At 42.2% G+C, this 17148-nt stretch overlaps 5 protein-coding genes across 5 annotated transcripts; 2 read left to right on the forward strand and 3 right to left on the reverse strand.

The window, feature by feature from the left end:
* Positions 1 to 3248: 3248 nt before the first annotated feature.
* Positions 3249 to 7868, reverse strand: IL334_005720 (L-aminoadipate-semialdehyde dehydrogenase; the record flags this gene model as incomplete). The annotated part of the gene is made up of 6 exons (XM_062937428.1): positions 3249 to 3823; positions 3927 to 5921; positions 5985 to 6107; positions 6172 to 6606; positions 6675 to 7655; positions 7745 to 7868. 6 exons carry the CDS (start codon positions 7866 to 7868, stop codon positions 3249 to 3251), a joined length of 4233 nt encoding a protein of 1410 aa, XP_062793479.1.
* Positions 7869 to 8458: 590 nt separating this feature from the next.
* On the forward strand, positions 8459 to 10869 carry IL334_005721 (phosphomethylpyrimidine kinase; the record flags this gene model as incomplete). Its single annotated transcript, XM_062937429.1, has 10 exons — positions 8459 to 8519; positions 8584 to 8615; positions 8687 to 8812; positions 8897 to 9566; positions 9640 to 9772; positions 9840 to 9912; positions 9994 to 10090; positions 10158 to 10267; positions 10347 to 10629; positions 10739 to 10869. 10 exons carry the CDS (start codon positions 8459 to 8461, stop codon positions 10867 to 10869), a joined length of 1716 nt encoding a protein of 571 aa, XP_062793480.1.
* A 342-nt stretch (positions 10870 to 11211) lies between these two features.
* On the reverse strand, positions 11212 to 11953 carry IL334_005722 (uncharacterized protein; the record flags this gene model as incomplete). Its single annotated transcript, XM_062937430.1, has 3 exons — positions 11212 to 11400; positions 11524 to 11703; positions 11795 to 11953. The coding sequence occupies 3 exons, from the start codon at positions 11951 to 11953 to the stop codon at positions 11212 to 11214; spliced, it is 528 nt and encodes a 175-aa protein (XP_062793481.1).
* Positions 11954 to 12349: 396 nt separating this feature from the next.
* On the forward strand, positions 12350 to 13538 carry IL334_005723 (magnesium-dependent phosphatase-1; the record flags this gene model as incomplete). Its single annotated transcript, XM_062937431.1, has 8 exons — positions 12350 to 12459; positions 12532 to 12559; positions 12637 to 12695; positions 12808 to 12915; positions 12985 to 13066; positions 13132 to 13147; positions 13207 to 13268; positions 13389 to 13538. The coding sequence occupies 8 exons, from the start codon at positions 12350 to 12352 to the stop codon at positions 13536 to 13538; spliced, it is 615 nt and encodes a 204-aa protein (XP_062793482.1).
* A 138-nt stretch (positions 13539 to 13676) lies between these two features.
* IL334_005724 (uncharacterized protein) lies at positions 13677 to 16353 on the reverse strand (the record flags this gene model as incomplete). Its single annotated transcript, XM_062937432.1, has 11 exons — positions 13677 to 13723; positions 13794 to 13936; positions 14001 to 14023; positions 14096 to 14772; positions 14830 to 14907; positions 14954 to 15140; positions 15219 to 15378; positions 15633 to 15789; positions 15891 to 15977; positions 16062 to 16200; positions 16270 to 16353. The coding sequence occupies 11 exons, from the start codon at positions 16351 to 16353 to the stop codon at positions 13677 to 13679; spliced, it is 1782 nt and encodes a 593-aa protein (XP_062793483.1).
* Between the last annotated feature and the right edge of the window lie 795 nt (positions 16354 to 17148).

Raw genomic sequence — 17148 nt, forward strand, 5'->3', positions numbered from 1 at the left:
AAGAGGTTCTATTCACAAGATGACGAGCAGGAGGAACTTGATGATGGTGCGATCCCAAGTTATTTACAGATGATGATTCTGCTTTTGTGAAAATATTTTTATCTGAATCTGACGAAAAGTCATTGCCGACGTCGATGTGGTCCTGAATCAAACTCTGATTTCCATCGATTTCAATTCCATCTCGATCTACATCCATATTCCCCTCTTGAATCTCTTCCTCTTGCACCGTTCCCTTCTCCTTGAGTTCACCTTTTACCGATCCTGATCCTACATCGTCGTAGAGTGGGTAAGGATTCATTCTCTTTTTGTCTTTATTATTGTCTGGTTGTCGCGTTTTTGTTTTGTTTGGCTGTTTTTGTTTTGTTCCGATGGAAGAAAAGACGAGAACAATAAAGATATTGATAAAAAGCCACGTGTCAAGATCAAAGTTAATTCTCCGAGTCACGTAATTCTCGGGGATCTTCAATCGGGATGTTGAAAAGAACAATAAGCCTAAATTCTAATTCTTTTATTCATGCGAAGGCGTAGGCGTAATGGAGATTTTATCCTCTTTTTTCCTTCAAATATCTTTATTGTTGATGTTGTCGGATAAAGGGAAAGATGACTGTGGAATAAATGCATTAAGTGGAGGTTCGACAGAATTTCCCTTCACTCCGCTCCGAGCGTCTCGGATTAACAACGCAAAGCACCTGAGCGGGGATTGGATCGAAAAGAGTAAAGCTATCGTTGAAGATATGTCAAGTACACAAAATGTGAGATTCCCTTTTTCTTTTTCCTTTCGAGCAGACGTGGGTCGTCGTCGTTGTTACTGTTACTCCTGGCTTAGAGTGAGAAGGGGGAAGAAAAAAGGTTCCTCTTTTGATCAATGATCGACCCGAGGAAGATTGAAATGGTTCTACGGCTACGCACAGACTTTGTACCGTGCTTGGTAGGATTCCTTCCCTATATCCTCGGTCGCTGATCCTCCGAGCTTGAACTGTCGGGATCTATACTTATATTATATATCTCACTGTAGTTATCTGCCAGACGAGAATCCCAATTCTTGAGGTGTACAGGGCCTAATAATGCAATACGAGCGATCCTCGGAGGCCGAATTCGGTATACGGTATTCAACGGATGTCAGATGTCTGTGCAGGGTAAGGGTGAAGGTCAGGATGACGAGGGGTCTCTCCTTCCTGACAATGTCGAGGGCAACCAAGATCGTTGTTTGATTCCTTTATTTGATTCCTGGACTGTCAAATGGATCGCTCAACGATATCCACTTCGACTTATAAATAGAGTTTGACGGATGAGTGACGTGGAAAAGATTCCGAATTGTCTTCTATACGTTGGGAACGGTGAGCCAGGATGATCTCTTGATGAGAAAGGGACCCGTTCAATGAGTAGAATGAGGGGTGGTACTCTGGCGTAGGTGAGGGTTAATCGCCGTCAAAGATCAGATTGACGGATAGGAGATCAAGCTACTGGCACGTATGAATGATATATTTCTAGAAGTGCGTCCCTGTCCTTGGGTGGAGGATATGGTAAGAGTTGCGGGATGTGTGATTGTACTAGTAAGATGTCATTCAGTTCTGTCTATGGTTTTGGAACAATATACTGATTCAACACCACACTCACTGAAAGTACCTACGAAGTTGATGTCACCGCCAGATTATTCTCCGTACCAAGGTCCGCTTGTATTGGCGTATTCGTGATCTCGCCAAGGTGGTACTTGTATATACCGTTGTGCAATCAACAGATGTATCACTACTGTTTGAGTGTATCGAAAACGTACAAGCAGAAGTGTGTGAGAATCAATCAATTCAGAACGAATGTAAGTGTAAAAACTGAATATTACTTTCAACCGAAAACAAATCATCAATCAACACACTTTCCAGCACATGCTATCGAGGATAAAGGAAGGATTTTTATCAGATATCATGTATATGCATTCAAGGGTTTCATATGATAAAGGAACTTGGACTTGGACCCGTTTGTCTCTGAAGAACAAAGGGATGTATTTCAATTTGTTTGAGAAGCTGAGACCCATGATGGGACTTCAAGGGATAGTACAATATAGCAGCCGCTTATTGGGGGATCACTGAATAGCGAAAAGCTTGTTTCTTGTCAAGGAAGTGAAATTGACCGATATCGAATGCAATGCTGTATAATGGATGTAGGGATATGAGTGATACCACAGTATGTATGATCTGGAACGCATAGCCGAAACGAGACGAAACATTCTTTCGTGCCTTCATCTAAATCCTGCCAAGACCCTTTGATTTCTCATGCTACCAGGAAAGCGAGATGGACGTGAGGTGCGACAGGTGTACACGGGGACTTGACAACTTGTATTATCCCACTATTCGTAGTGGGTGCTCATCGTGGATTGACACTTCGATGTATAGCAAAGTGATGATTCATGTTTCCCTCAGGTGTTGTCTAGATAGTATCGGATTGCTGCGTCTGTGAGAATAAGTATCGAGCTGTCAATGACACGTATCGGCCGAAAGAAGTTCCTTTATGTCCATCTATCCCAGCTCTCACTTGTACTGGTCCTGCTCCTATACGGACTTAGTCAGTCTAGGGTTGCGACGACTATACGCCACAAGATACTCGTGATCTTTAGCTCGAAAACTAGAAAGCGGACATTACAGTTTAAAGTTGTACTGTGGGTATGTACAAGGGAGATGAAGATACGGGATGAAAACTATAAACATGTTAAAACGGGCGAAGATCGACATAGATATACAGTAAGCACACCCATTACACTGTCCGGGAAAAAAGGGCATGTGACAAGTCCCGGTTTTCTCGTCGTTTTCTGCAACACCCTTTTTTCTTTCTTTCTCTTTCGAGTTTTTCGTCTTTTCAAGGGAAGAAAGAAGATCGACGAAACTCACTAAATAACGTAGTTCAAAAGCAAAACTATAAACTTTAATTACACATTAAACCCCCGTATACTGATAGGGAAATAACTTGGCAAGCAAAAAGTCTTATTGTTCTCTTTGAGTTCTTCACAGGTCAGTTCGACCACGATTAGCCGAACAAATTGTCCAGGACCCAGTTGATGTACAATGGGAATTCCGTTTCTCTCAATTCATTCCGCCAAGTCTATTATGGTGTGTTACTGAGACGGTCGGTAGTGCGCACAACGTCTTCCATGTGTAAATGCTGTACATTACTTTGATAAATCAATATCGAGAATAGCAAGCAATGCATATGATTCTCCTATGAACAAACGATAGATCTACTTCGACGCAAGTGCAGGTTTATTTACCAGCAGTAGTTCTACCAATAGCTTTCATAATTTGACCTTCAATCTCAGGTAATTCTTTGATACCTTTCCCAGTTGGAGAATCCAAGAAACCAGCTCTAATTAACCAAGATAGATATAATCCAATTCTTTCTTCAGTCACACCAGAAGTTTCACTTTCATTTCCTGATTTAGCTAATGTCTTGGCATTTTCATCATCCATTTCAGCTGATTTGGTCGAAGTCGGTAAATCATCAAGTACGAAATGCAATAGAGGGAATAAAGCATTATCTTGAGTTTCTAATACGTGTTGTTCTAATTTAGTTCTCCATAACACATATTCAACTTGTTTAACTTGATATCCATATACGGCCAAAGCGCTAAGTAAATCATTAAACCTGATTTTGGGATGTCCAGTTACTTGTGCTATTGCAAATGATGATTTAGGGGATGAAGATAATGTTGATAATGATGCTAATAAAGCTACGTGATCTACTGGACAGACGTTCAAGGTATTGTTGATATCGGGGATCAGTCCAAGTTGGAGACATCCTTTAACCATTCGCCAGATGAAATCATCGGTATTTGTGACTGTGCGGGAAGTATGTATATTAGCAAAACATCGTATCACATAGCCAAATGCTTGTCGTTCCGAAAGGGTTTCGACAAGATATGTTTCCACAAGTTCACTCACCGGCAGTCTTGGAATCACCCAAGATATAACCTGGTCTTACTGTCCAACCACTCAGACCTCTTTTAGCAGCTTCCATTATAATCTTTTCACAAACCCATTTAGTCTGACCGTAACCACCTTCCAGTCCAGTTGTGCCATCTCCCAAATCATCTGATTCCAAAATACCTTGACCACCTGAAGATACCAAATTGTCCGCTTTCCTGACGAAAGCTTCATTGTCCATTACAGCAGTTGAAGATATGAAACTGAACTGTTTAGGTTTGGTTGTGGCACAAAGTTGTAAGGCTGTTAATGTTGATATGACATTTGCTGATCGAAGTTTAGGATATGGATATACCCAGTGAACGATTGCGCCATTATGTAAAACGGCGTCTGATTCAGCTGCGATTCTTTCCCAATCGGAAGTTGATAAACCAAATTTGTCTTCAGATAGATCACCAACTAAAGCTTCTACTTTCCCTTCTGTGACCCACGATTCATCCCATACGCCTCGACCTTCACCACTGTCCCTTAATCTCTGTAATCCTTGATCGGACGATTTGGCTCTTACGAGACAGATCACTTTGGCTACTCTTCTGGAAAGTAAATCCTTGAGAATAAATGCTCCCAAATAACCAGTAGCACCAGTGAGGAAGACTGTGATTTTCTTGGTCTTGTATTCTGCCGGTAAGGCGTCGAATTTAGCTGGAAGTTCTTTGACCAATACATCAATATCGGCAGCATAGTTGACTTCGGGTGTAACATCCTTGTTGTCGCTTTCGGCACCTCCCAAATCGGCATTTCGGAGTGTATCGATTTCAGCCGCTTGACCGGCGATAGTGGGTTTATCGAAAACAAGACCTAAAGGAGCATTGACAACGAATGCCTTTCTGATTTCAAAGATCAGTCTGGTGGCCAAGATTGAGTGACCACCCATATCGAAGAAGTTTTCGTCGAGAGCAACTTGTGGTGGCGGTGACGGAAGAAGTTTAAGCCAAATATCGTGAATTGTCTTCTGAGTAGGTGTAAGATCGGTGTTGGCAGCTGGTGCAGGAGCGAGGAGAGATGTATCTGGGAATGGAAGTGCTGGTTTATCTATTTTACCGTTGGGGTTAAGAGGGAGTTTTCTGAGAGGGAAGTAAACCGCTGGAATAGAATATGAGGGTAATTTCTTCTTGAGGTATTCACGTATATCCTTTATCAACCTTCTATATCTTCTGACTCCTTGAATCATTTCGGTGTTCAAGTCTTGAGCACCATCTTGATCTCCTGCTTCTGAAGAACTCATCAGACCGTCCAACTCATCTCCATCTATGGGAACGAAATAGGATACGAGTACTTTCTCTTCGTCTTTATCTCTTCGAACAAGAGTGACATTTTCTCGTACTAAAGGATGTCGAGATAAGTGAGTATCGATTTCTCCAAGTTCGATTCTGAATCCTCGAATCTTGATTTGATCATCTGCTCGACCAGTACATTCGACTCGTCCATCGGGAAGGTATCGACCCAAATCACCTGATCTATACATCCTATCTCTGATGCCAAACCAGTGTTTAGCCGCTTCAGGATTAGTCTTTGCTAAGGTATCTTCCCTTGGAACACCTTCTCCAAACCAATTAGGAACAAATTTCTCAGCTGTAGCAGCAGGGTCTAGATAACCTTCAGCGAGACCACCGGATCTAACGTATATTTCTCCCATTTCACCAACGGCACAAGGGATATTTCTATCGGTTCGATTAACGACGAGTAATTGGACATCAATCATACCTTGACCAGCAGGAATGAGATCCTTCTGAGTGGATAAAAAGGACATATCTTCGTTGACACTAGGGATAGCAAAGTATGATACGGCTCTTTGAGTTTCAGTAGTTCCATACATATTGATGATGCAGACGTTTTTAGCGAGAGCTTGAAGACGTGTGCAGTCTCTCTTGGTGAGGACGTCTCCAACGAAGAAGGCATTTCTAAGAGTGGGGATCTGTCGAGTTGCTTGAGCAGAAAGTAACTGACCCATCGCTGATCAAGGTTGGTAGGTGGTCAGCAGATACGGCCTCCGCGCGATAGACGAAGAACACCTACCAGGAGTCAAGTGAGTAACGGTGACTTCACTATCAGCCATCCATTCAGCTAATCGACCGGGAGTACCAATGTCATCCGCTGTAGGGACGTGCAGTTGAGCACCCAAGAAAAGAGGTGTGAACACTATCAAAGTGAACCGTTAGCTGATGAGAACCGTAACACGAGCGGAGTTAGACAGCTAACTTACTATCTCTTTGAATGGGGTCATGGGCAATTCCACTCAACATTGTATATTTGGAAGTTTCGTTCAGACCGAACCTCTTACCCATCCATGGGAAGAAGTGAGTTAAACTGTAGTGTCTACCTTTGACACCCTTGGGAATACCAGTACTTCCAGAAGTAAAAGAGAGTGTGGCGGGAGAATCGGGACCAAGAACGACTCCAGCGGGAGTTTGCGCGAGTTGTTGGTAAGGTGAAAGTATATCTTCCTCTCCTTGTCGTGAACCAGTGACTCCATTCCCCGTAAGAGCGATAGCCGGTACGAAAAGACGAAGGTTCAAGTTCTCTTTGATGTAATCCGAGACCAGTGGTGCAAGGACACCAGCACTTGATATCACAAGTAAAGCTCGAGGAGTAGATACTGAAAGATAGACATTTTGTCGAGAGGGTGGATATGCAGGATCTAGAATCGAAATGATTGAGTCATTTAGGGGTCTCCAGAAAAAAAGATCAACCAGTAGCTTAACTCACCGACAACGGAAAATACGCCACCAGCTTTCAAGATACCCATGACGCAAACTACCATCTCTACACTTCTAGCTGCGTAAACCATTACGACTTCACCTCTCTCCAATCCATTTTTCAACAAAGCATGAGCTACGACATTACTGGCCTCGTCGATTTGTTGATAAGTGAAGATTCTTCGCCCTCTACTTGGTCCGTCCATCATAGTTTGTCCTTCAGCAAGCTCGCTTTGCACCACACATATTCTCTCTGGATGAGCTTTGGCGTTTGCAGAGAAGATATCTGGGATTGCTCCTACGAATCCACACCAATCTAAGTCTGCTGTTGGATCAGGCAAGGCTGAAGTTTGAGTTGCTGTCCTGATGGGTAACGAACCAATAGGATGGGATGGATCACGAGAAGCAGCGGAAGATAAAAGTTGAAGTAAAGATTCCAATAAAGCTGTGATTCGACTTTGGTTGAACAACAATGAGTTATAAGCTAACCGTAAATATAACGGAGGAATCGACGTTCTAGTTGCTGGTATATCTGAAGGAGCAGTAAGAAGGAATAAAGTTAAATCCGTTGTTAAAGATGTTGAGGGATCAGACTGGACTTGAGTTGAATCAAAGAATCTAACTCTAAACAAAGGTCCTTCGGGTTTGAGATGATCAACTAATGAATTGATGGATATAGCATCATCTGTGGCTTCTTGTTCGCGTTCAATAATTTGTCGAAGGACATCAAAGAATGTCATTTCTACCGCTATGTCCAATTTGAGTAATATGGGTTGAGAAGTCCCTTGTACAGAAGTACAGATGACCATTGATGGGTCTGGTGTATATCTGAATAACAAGACGGCGAAAGAGGTTAAGAGGATATGGTATGGTGTCGGAAGAGGGGAAGATGGGAATAAGGTAGAGAATTCGTATGTGAGTTTACCAAGTATAGGAGCGAGATTAGATGGAATAGGCAAGGTTTGGGTAGCTTCTACCAATTTAGCGGGAGCTGGAAGACAACCAAGTTAACAACAGATCATTTCTAACAGCAAGGAATCGCACTTCATGTCAATGACTGTCGCAAAACATGCTACTCACTTGGTCTGGGATAGTCCGTTGGCAATGCCAAACTGGGCAAAGCGCCTAACCTCTTACTCCACCTATCCAGTCGAAGCTTGACATCTTCACCATTTTGTTCGGTGGTATCCTGTGTCACAGTCATGGCTGGTGTTTCCCCACAAGTACGTATACCAAGGTTTTCAAAGCGATACTTTTGTGTTTGGGTTGATTGGTTCTAAATAGCAACAAGTTAATCTCGTTCTATGCCATTTTTCGACTTTTCGGTTGATCATTCCGAAATATCTCATCTTTCTCTCACTTCCCCCTTTGACTCGAAGATAATCACCTGCGTTATCAATGTGACACTGTGGACGGATTATCGGCACTGACCGCTTTCACTTGGTTTATATCCACATCATGCTGCCACTCATGGCTACCACGTGTGTATTGTCCGATATGAATGAGATCTCGTTTAACACTTATATTGCGGGTAACTGGGGGATGAAGGGGATGTTCCTTTGATCGGAGATTTAAAACGGATGTGCTATTGAAAAAAACGGCTAATCTTGTGAATCCGATTATCAGGAACATGCTTAAATCGATTGGGGGAAAGAAAAAGGAGAATTCTGATACGAGATGAGATGAGGACGAGGAAATCTCATGAAAGACTATATAAGACGACCATCCACAGCTATCCCACTGTTAGAAAATTTTCTCATCTCAATAGACAATCTCTAGACTGGCTTTGACAATATGGCTACTTGTTCTATCTCCTTAGAATCGGGTAAGAGGCCTCATATCCTCACGATAGCAGGTAAGTGAAAACTCTTTGTGTTCGCAGATATACGGTCTGGACTGATCCCGTAAATCTGATATAGGTAGTGACTCGGGTGGGGGAGCTGGTATACAAGTGAGCTTAAGTTTGAATAGTAGACAGTTCTGGCCATAGAGATCGCTGATGTGGAAATTGGATACTTTTAGGCAGATCTGAAAACCATCGAAGCTTTTGGGTGTTATGGTTCTTCAGTACTCACTGGATTGACTGCACAAAACACTTTGGGTGTTCAAGCTGTTCACGAAGTCCCAACTGATTTTGTCATTCAACAGGTGAGTATCTATTCCCATACCAAGTATCTCCACAACGTATCAGTTGAGAAACTAATCGACTCCTATTTGTGTCACATGTTTTAGCTCGAATCAGTCGTTTCTGATGATCAACCCACGTGCATAAAACTCGGTATGCTCACCAACGCATCTATCATTCAAGCATTAACCACAAAATTGAAAGAAATCAAAAACGTCGTAATCGTTCTAGATCCAGTGATGATATCAACTTCAGGTCATACTTTATTACCTGAAAATGCGATTGAGGCCTTGAAAGGATTATATCCACTAGTACAATATTTCACACCCAATATACCTGAAGCTATACGACTAAGCGGTTTCAGACCCGATGGGGATGGGGATGGGGATGCATCAAAGTTGAATTTGGAAGATATGATTGAATTAGCAAAACAAACCAATTCAGTTATTGGGTCATCGACTGTTCTGCTAAAAGGTGGTCATGCGAATATATCAAGAAAAGAAGTTTCATCTTTACCAAAAGGCAAATATAAGATTATCTGGGAACAGGGTGATGATGATTTAGATACAATAGAAGTACTATCGTTATATTCCAGATATTCAGGTATATCCAAAAAAGAAGATGATAATCTGGTAGTTGACATATTAGTGAATGGAGGTGAAATAATCGCTTTATTCGTTAGTAGGAAAATCAACAGTAAAAGTACACATGGAACGGGATGTACATTGAGTACCGCTATAGCCTGTTCATACGCAACTGAGGAATCGACTGGTGAAGGTAAGTTTTCGAACGTTTTGTCTTCTTCCATAATAACGGGAAGAACCCGAAAAGCTGAATTGTTTCCAAATAGGAGATCACACTTTACGTATATTCAAAAAAGCGATTGGATATACACAATCAGCTATAGCTTCTGCATATCCATTTGGAAATGGTCATGGCCCTTTAAACCACGCCCATCTCAGTGTAAGAAGAGCTCTGCCACCGTGAGTCTTTTCATTCTCTAAGACTATATCCATTTCAGCTGTATGGGATGAACCTGACGGATTCTAGACCAACCAAACATAACCCTCATCCTTTCTTGAGCCATCTAATCCAATCAAACTTGCCACTATGGAAGTCATATGTACGTTCACTTTTTATCTCATTCCCCCTCGGATTCAAACTCGTCCTGTCAAGCTGATTGAGCAATCGTGATTGAACTTAGGTTCAACATCCGTTCGTCGTACAACTTGGAAAAGGTACTTTACCAAAAGAGTGTTTCGAACATTACATCAAACAAGACTATCACTACTTAAAGCATTGTCAGTGACATTCCGACAAGTTGTGTCGTCGAAATGTCGAGCTGACCTAGCTGTATGTATTACACAGATGCTCGAGCACACGCCTTGGGAGCGTATAAAGCAGATACATTCCAGGACATCGCAGCCTTTACCAAAATTGCTGCTCATATAGCTAAAGAAGTTGACAAGCATGTGTGGGTGAGTGTACTTCGCATATTCATCACTAAGCCTTCAGGATTCTCGTGCACAAGTGACGGTACTGATACTTTCAATGTAGTACTGCGAGTCATTCGGTATCTCACGAGCCCAATTAGAAGCTGAACCTGAATCTTCACCTTGTGCAGCATATGCACGATACGTCATTGACGTCGGAACTCAAGGAGATATACTTGATTTGTACATGTCAGTAGCATCATGTTTGGTTGGATACGGTGAAGTTGGATTATGGTTGCAGAAGCAAGTTGAATTGGGTGAAGCTACTCTAGAAGGTAATATATACAAAAGGTGGATGCAAGATTATTGTGGGGAAGATTTCTTACATGCTGTTGAAATTGGTATAGGTGAGTTTCAGTCACTCGTTGACGAGATCACACGAATCGAGCAGATACGACTTTTGGTTTGTTCAAGGAACACTAAACTGACGTCGATCTTCACTTTTGGTTCACGTAGAAAACCTAGAACGTAGGATAGCAGAAGATCCACCCACCGAAGCTAAATTAGCTAGATTGACTAAAATATGGCACGAATGTGTTAGGTTGGAATCTGCATTTTGGGATATGGGGTTGAAATTGATCAAGTAAAAAGAGAGTAGATGGAGTAAATTATAAGACTTATCAGCATGCAAATGAGGTAGAGCAGAACGTTGAATAAGACCAGAATTCAATTCAGAAGACGAAGACGTCTTTAATCAAGTTCCCTCTTGACGGGTGTCAGATTATGTACATCCATGAACAGATTGATTAATCACTTGGATCAGACTGCCTTTATGTTTCGACATCAAGCTCTTCTACTCGTGTATCGCATATGATACTGATGCATTCTTTCAGATAATCTACTTTTGAACTTCCAAACAACTTTTTGATTTACTTGATCGTGTTTTATACAACCATCTTTGTTTTTACTTATTTGTTTACTTCAGGATATCAGGCTTTGGCTTTTTTAGCTTCCACATCTTCTGCTTCTACATCATCTTGAGCTTTACGTTTACTTCCTACTTCCTTGGTTGGTACATCTTCTGGGACGTCATCATCACCTGCTGGAGTGGCATCGTCATCTTCGTCTTCTTCATCTTCTTCTTCATCTTCTTCGTCTTCGTCGTCTAGTTGTTCGGTCTGCGAGCAAACTCGTATCAGCAATGGTCTTTTTCGACAGAGTAGGGCAGTTGTCATATTACGTCTGAAAGGGATAAATGATAACAATAAGGAAGGGAGTATATTGCTTGATCCTTAACTTACATTATAGAAATCATTTAGAACTCGTTTATGATCTACACCATGTTCAACATCATTGTCCTCGTCATCTTCTTCGCTATATTCTTCTTCGTCATCATCGACGTCATAATCGTCTTCGTCGTCATCTTCGTCTTCTTCTCCCCCTTCTGCATCGTCGTCTCCTTCAGGGACGTCTTCACCCTCCTACGTATCGTGACGGAGTATCAGTACATGCCGGACATCATTTCGGAACGCAAACACAGGGGGTGCCCAAGATGATGATGATGATACTCACATCATACTCTTCTTCGGGATCTCGGTCTTCTACAGCGACAGCTATCAGCATCAAGAATTCCAGATCAGTAATCCCTAAGTCTTCCAGGCAGTCTGTTGCATACAGTGTCAATAAATAGGATAAAACAAACGCACGTTCTTGAGCGTCTTCAGTTGACATCTTGGTTGATCAATGAAACGATATGATTGGGGTCTGAGGGAGTGTGAGGCAGGTCACTACCCTTTATATAGCTCGTACTGTGATATGAAGGAGGTGGGGTTATTGAAGATGAATGAGAGGGCTTCTTCGAACTGGGGGGTCATATATACACGCTGAGAGAGATAGTGAGTGAGAGAGTGAGTGGATTGTCCGTAAGAGGAAAGAAAGTGAAAGAGTGTGAACTACACAAGTTACTGATGACGTATAAACATTAAATCAAACATCACAATATTACACCCGTGGGAAAGTGGAGGTCAACCTTGAGGGAGGGAAGCTAGGAGGGGATAACGAGCATGTAAGGAAAGTTGGTACCATTTCATACTACTACTATCTATGTACTGCCAGCGAACGATAGATATGCCAAGAAAGAACAGAGGGGCATCACCACCTCCTCCTACAGGAGGATACAGAGAGGTGAATGAAGAAGATCCAGATGCATGGCCATTGTTGGTGGCGTTTGATCTAGAGTGAGTTCCATCTTCAACCTTTTCTTCACTTATATGACCGGAATGATGGGCCTGATGTCGGTTCGATTTTAGCTATACCTTATGGGACTTATGGATTGATGTAAGTGTCGACATTTAGTTGAGTCTTCAACTCTAGTACATCTCGGATAATATCATAATAGCTGAAGAGTCATGTAGACACATATAAGTCCGCCTTTGAAGAGACAGGGCGATGTATTGAATAGACTAGTTGATCGGTGAGTCTATATGTTATTGGAGAATTCATGATCACAATGACCCATTAGCCAATCGTCATTCCTTTCGACAGAGTATATTCAGAACATAGAGCTGATCTGATACAATTTACAGTCGGGGCCAAGATCTATCATTTTATAGAGAAGTCCCATCGATACTTGCCGAATTGAAAAGAAGGAGAATACATATCGCCGCGGCATCAAGAACGAGTGCACCTGAATTGTAAGCTTCATGTTCTTTTCCCTCTACCATGTATTGTGGAACAAAAGCTGACAGTATATGTTATGATAGAGCGAGAGAAGCTTTGGGGTTGTTATTGATGCCTTCTGAAGAAGGTGGGGATCACGTTAAAGCTATAACGTATTTTAACACCGTAAGTCAATTGTCAGCACTTCTGTCCCTTTGAGAGTTTAGGTTGACGATGGTAATATCGTGTAGATGGAAATATATCCGGGTGAGTATCCCTGTTTTTATCGTACTGTTAAATCTGTACCTAATCCTCCACCGATCTAGGCTCGAAGTTGAAACATTTCAAAGAGATACATCGCAAGACCGGTATACCTTATGAACAAATGGTATGTTCATTGATTTGAGAAACACTTTTGTCCTTGCCTTATCCCAATAATGTAACTTGACTACGTCCTTGCATGACAATCTCAATGCTGAGGTGACCATCGCTAACAATTACCAAATAGCTCTTCTTCGATGATGAACATCGTAATTATGAGGTCGAATCATTAGGAGTAACCATGCAACTTGTTCCGCCTAGTGGAACTGATCGGAAATTATGGAATGATGGTTTGACTTTATGGAGGAAACGGAGAGGTGTAAAAGTTGTACATTAAAAGATGACGATTCGGGTGAACAATTGCAGATACAGCATATAGACAATACGATACTTTCGACAAATAGACACAGTATCCGATGCATTGCTTTTCTATTCACAATATCACTAGCAAAGTGGTTTATAGATCAAAATTCCCTCAAATTCCCTGAGCTACTCTTTCAAACCAGTCTATAGACCACCCATCTGGAAGACAGACCTGTCAGCGAAAGTGCATTATCGAATTTCCGAAGAAGAAGAAAGGCAACAAACTCACATCGATCAGCGAGACGTTTACCAAAGGCTCTGTATCTGATAGCAGGGATCGACACTTCAGGATGAGGCCGATGTTCATTGAATGGGATACCTGCTTCGTTAGGTGGGGTGAATCGGATGATAGATCCTCCTACGTGATCGATACTAATCCAAAGCCAATCACGCAATATCAGCCGTCGAGTTTAACGCAGTACTTTTACAGACTTACGCAAATCCGATTCGTCTCATGAGCTGTGTGAAGTACAAGTACAGTTCATACATGTCAGCAATTTTGCTTCTTCCAATCTAGAACATTATACCCACCTTGTATATATCATTCCATCTTACTTTACCTTGACCGTCTTCTTCGGAAGATTGGCTGAAAAGCTTTTCAACCAGTTCCATCTGCTTCTTGTTTATCAGAAACCTGCCTTTAGGCGTATTGATGAGCGGCGTTTTTGAACCAGAAGCGACCGCTTCCTGGGCAGTGTCACAAGCAGGAGTTGCCCAGGTAGCTTTTCGAGTTTTGATTTTGATGATAGAAGCTGAATCAGCTAAGTTGGTTTTGTAATAGTTATGACCAGATTCAGCGATGAAAACCTGGGAGAATCCATTTACTAAAATGTCCAAGTCTTGCGCTGCTCCAACTTCAACAGGCACAGGTGAAGGTTGCCAATGTGGTTCTGGAGGAGCGAGCAGATCCTCAACGTCCAAGAGGACATTGATTGGCTTATCGAATAGTTTGATAGATGCAGTATTCCAATGCTTCCACAGAGCTGCACACCCATCTTCGGTTATCTTCCCCTGTTTAAATATCTCCTCTATGTCACCAAAGGGTTGTCCGAAAACTGTTCGAGCTTGATCCAGAAAATCCCTGATACATACCATACGGTTTATCATGCAGGAAGAAGGGGGAGGTGAGAAGCCGTTGGCTTGACATCCCGTTCCAAACAATAAGGCATGAAGAGCTTGATCGACCTCTTGAGTCATTGACTCTTCCCCTGGAGGTAATCAGAAATTGGTCAAACATCTTGTAGCCATTGGTCGTCGCGACTCACCAATGTATTGCTGTAATACACGTGATAGTCCATGTGCTAATTGTGACTCATCTTTGACTGCCTGCTCATACGCGAGTACTGCAATCTATTTTTAGCTACGATAATCAGTTGATACTCTACTCACAGTAGTGCTCGAAGCTATATCGGTTGGTATGAATATTCTTGAATTTATGGAAGAAACCCATAACTATATAGTCGATGTAAGATTCGCGATAAAGGGTTTTAGGCGAGTAGTCAAACGTATAGTCGACTTTGGGGATACCAAGTAAATAGTCATGGAATTGAATATCCGAGTCTGCTTTTTTCTCACGCTGTTTTGTGCGAAATGTCGATGTGGGAACATGAGTGATATGCAGTGTGTATAAGAGTAGACAGAGTTTGGTACTCACCGAAACTTCCTGGCAATATGCCTTTCCTCTGTTCTCACAATACTCCAGTCGCAGTGATGTCCTTTGTGTGAAGTCAAGGAAGTGTAAGAATTCGTGTAATACCCCGTATTCTATGTGAATCGATGTGTCTTTTGTAACTTGAGTCAATGCTTGTCTACCTCTGAAATTGATGCCTCGATTTCACGATATTCTCGATGCAATTGATGATTTTCTTCCACACGAAGATGGCTAGGTATACGTGACAGATTCGATCGGTTGTTCTGGAGTATGAGAAGATCATGTGATCGCTATCCGATGACTCGTCATCGCTGGTACTAGTCATGCGATGAGGTACGAAACGAACGAAAAACAAGAAATCAGATCAGGTGGTAGTGAAGAAGTCACTCTATTGGACTATAATTCATGTAGACTGACCTGGTTTGCATGAGCTCCACTAGATCTAGATTAAACAGACTGTGATCTTCTTGCCAGCTCCGGAGCATGCTGACATGGTAATCGAGGGCATTCTTGCAGGGCTTCAGAAGTGCGGACAAAGAGAAAGCAGGCTGTTTCGCACCAGCATATTTAGCAGCTATATTGTAGTCAAGAGTCAGCAAAGAACACCTCTCCATCGCAAAGCTTAGAAGTATTTGGCGTTGACGCAGAATAACGTGGAAAATGTAGTTTACTCGCCTGTTTGCCAGGCTAACCAGCTAAAACCGAAGTTTGACCCTTCTGAAGTAGAAAAAGGTAGGTCTGCATCAACTTTACGAAAAAGACCTTTCTGGATGAAACCAATAGATATCAGTATCGTGTGAGAGGTGGGAGAACGAGAAAGAAGAGTAGCTACTGTACACTATTCACTTCTCGGTGGAATGGCTAATTTAGGCATTTCATGATTTTGACCACATTCACAACCCTCATGTCCATGTCCAAATTTTGCCTTGAGAACATCTAGTTTCCTCTTACCATGTTGATCTCTTTCTTTTAACCACAGTGGAAACTTCAAACAGCCATCAGCAATTCTTTCTCATTGCTTCCAATATCGTTACTGATCTAAAAATATACTCACAGTGTCTAATATATAGAGCCATTCCTTGATAGGAGGAAAGTATTTAGTGTAATCGATATTTCGGGTGTCCTTCTGTCTCATCATTTGGCTTTCCTTGTTGCTCTCTTCCTTCGGTAGGGGCTCAGTAGCTTCTGTATTGATTGATGTGGTCAACTTTTCTATTGCCATCTTGATGAGGGGTGTGTCTTTGTAGGTGAACAGTCCGATGATAAAAGAGGAGTGAGTGAGTGAGTGAGTAAGTGAGTGAGTGAATGAAGGGAAGGGAAGGGAAGGGAAGGGGAAAGAACGGAAGATACTGAAGAGTTGTGAGCTGTGTATATTGGTTGGAATAAGGAAAGTTTGACCTTTTTCTCGTGCTTATTGTATGTATTCGTATACCCTGAAGAGGAGCATCATGAACCCCTCCCCCACCCGGAAAGGACTGGACTCTTCAATCGTCAACACCCGGCTCCTAAATGACCTTGTTCATTTCCTTCCTAGGTATATTGAATCTTGTCCGTATCAGTGTCATGATACAGTGATTTAGCTTTGCCATCTCTGAACAACAATCGCTCCTCCACCATGTTAACGCACTCGAACGATTAAAGCTTTTGTAACTGCACTAGATATCGCGATGCGAGTCATTCTGATAGCATGATAGAGAGTATGATCCTGAGTCTCGCGAGTTGACCCCGGATAGGAGTGTGCTCGTCAGCTTTTCAATATGATCCAGAGCATCTTCAAGATGATCATAACACGATCTCCAGACGAACAAACAAATCCGCCTTCAAACGAAGGGGAGGAAAAGTGGGGATGGAGAAGGGGGTCGAGATATTTCGCTTCTTCCGTCGGAAACTTCCCCACTTTATCCGCAATCTCGTTGCAGATGTTTTGCAAGAT

Source organism: Kwoniella shivajii, chromosome 7 (assembly GCF_035658355.1).
Source record: "Kwoniella shivajii chromosome 7, complete sequence".
In the NCBI taxonomy this organism is placed as follows: domain Eukaryota; kingdom Fungi; phylum Basidiomycota; class Tremellomycetes; order Tremellales; family Cryptococcaceae; genus Kwoniella; species Kwoniella shivajii.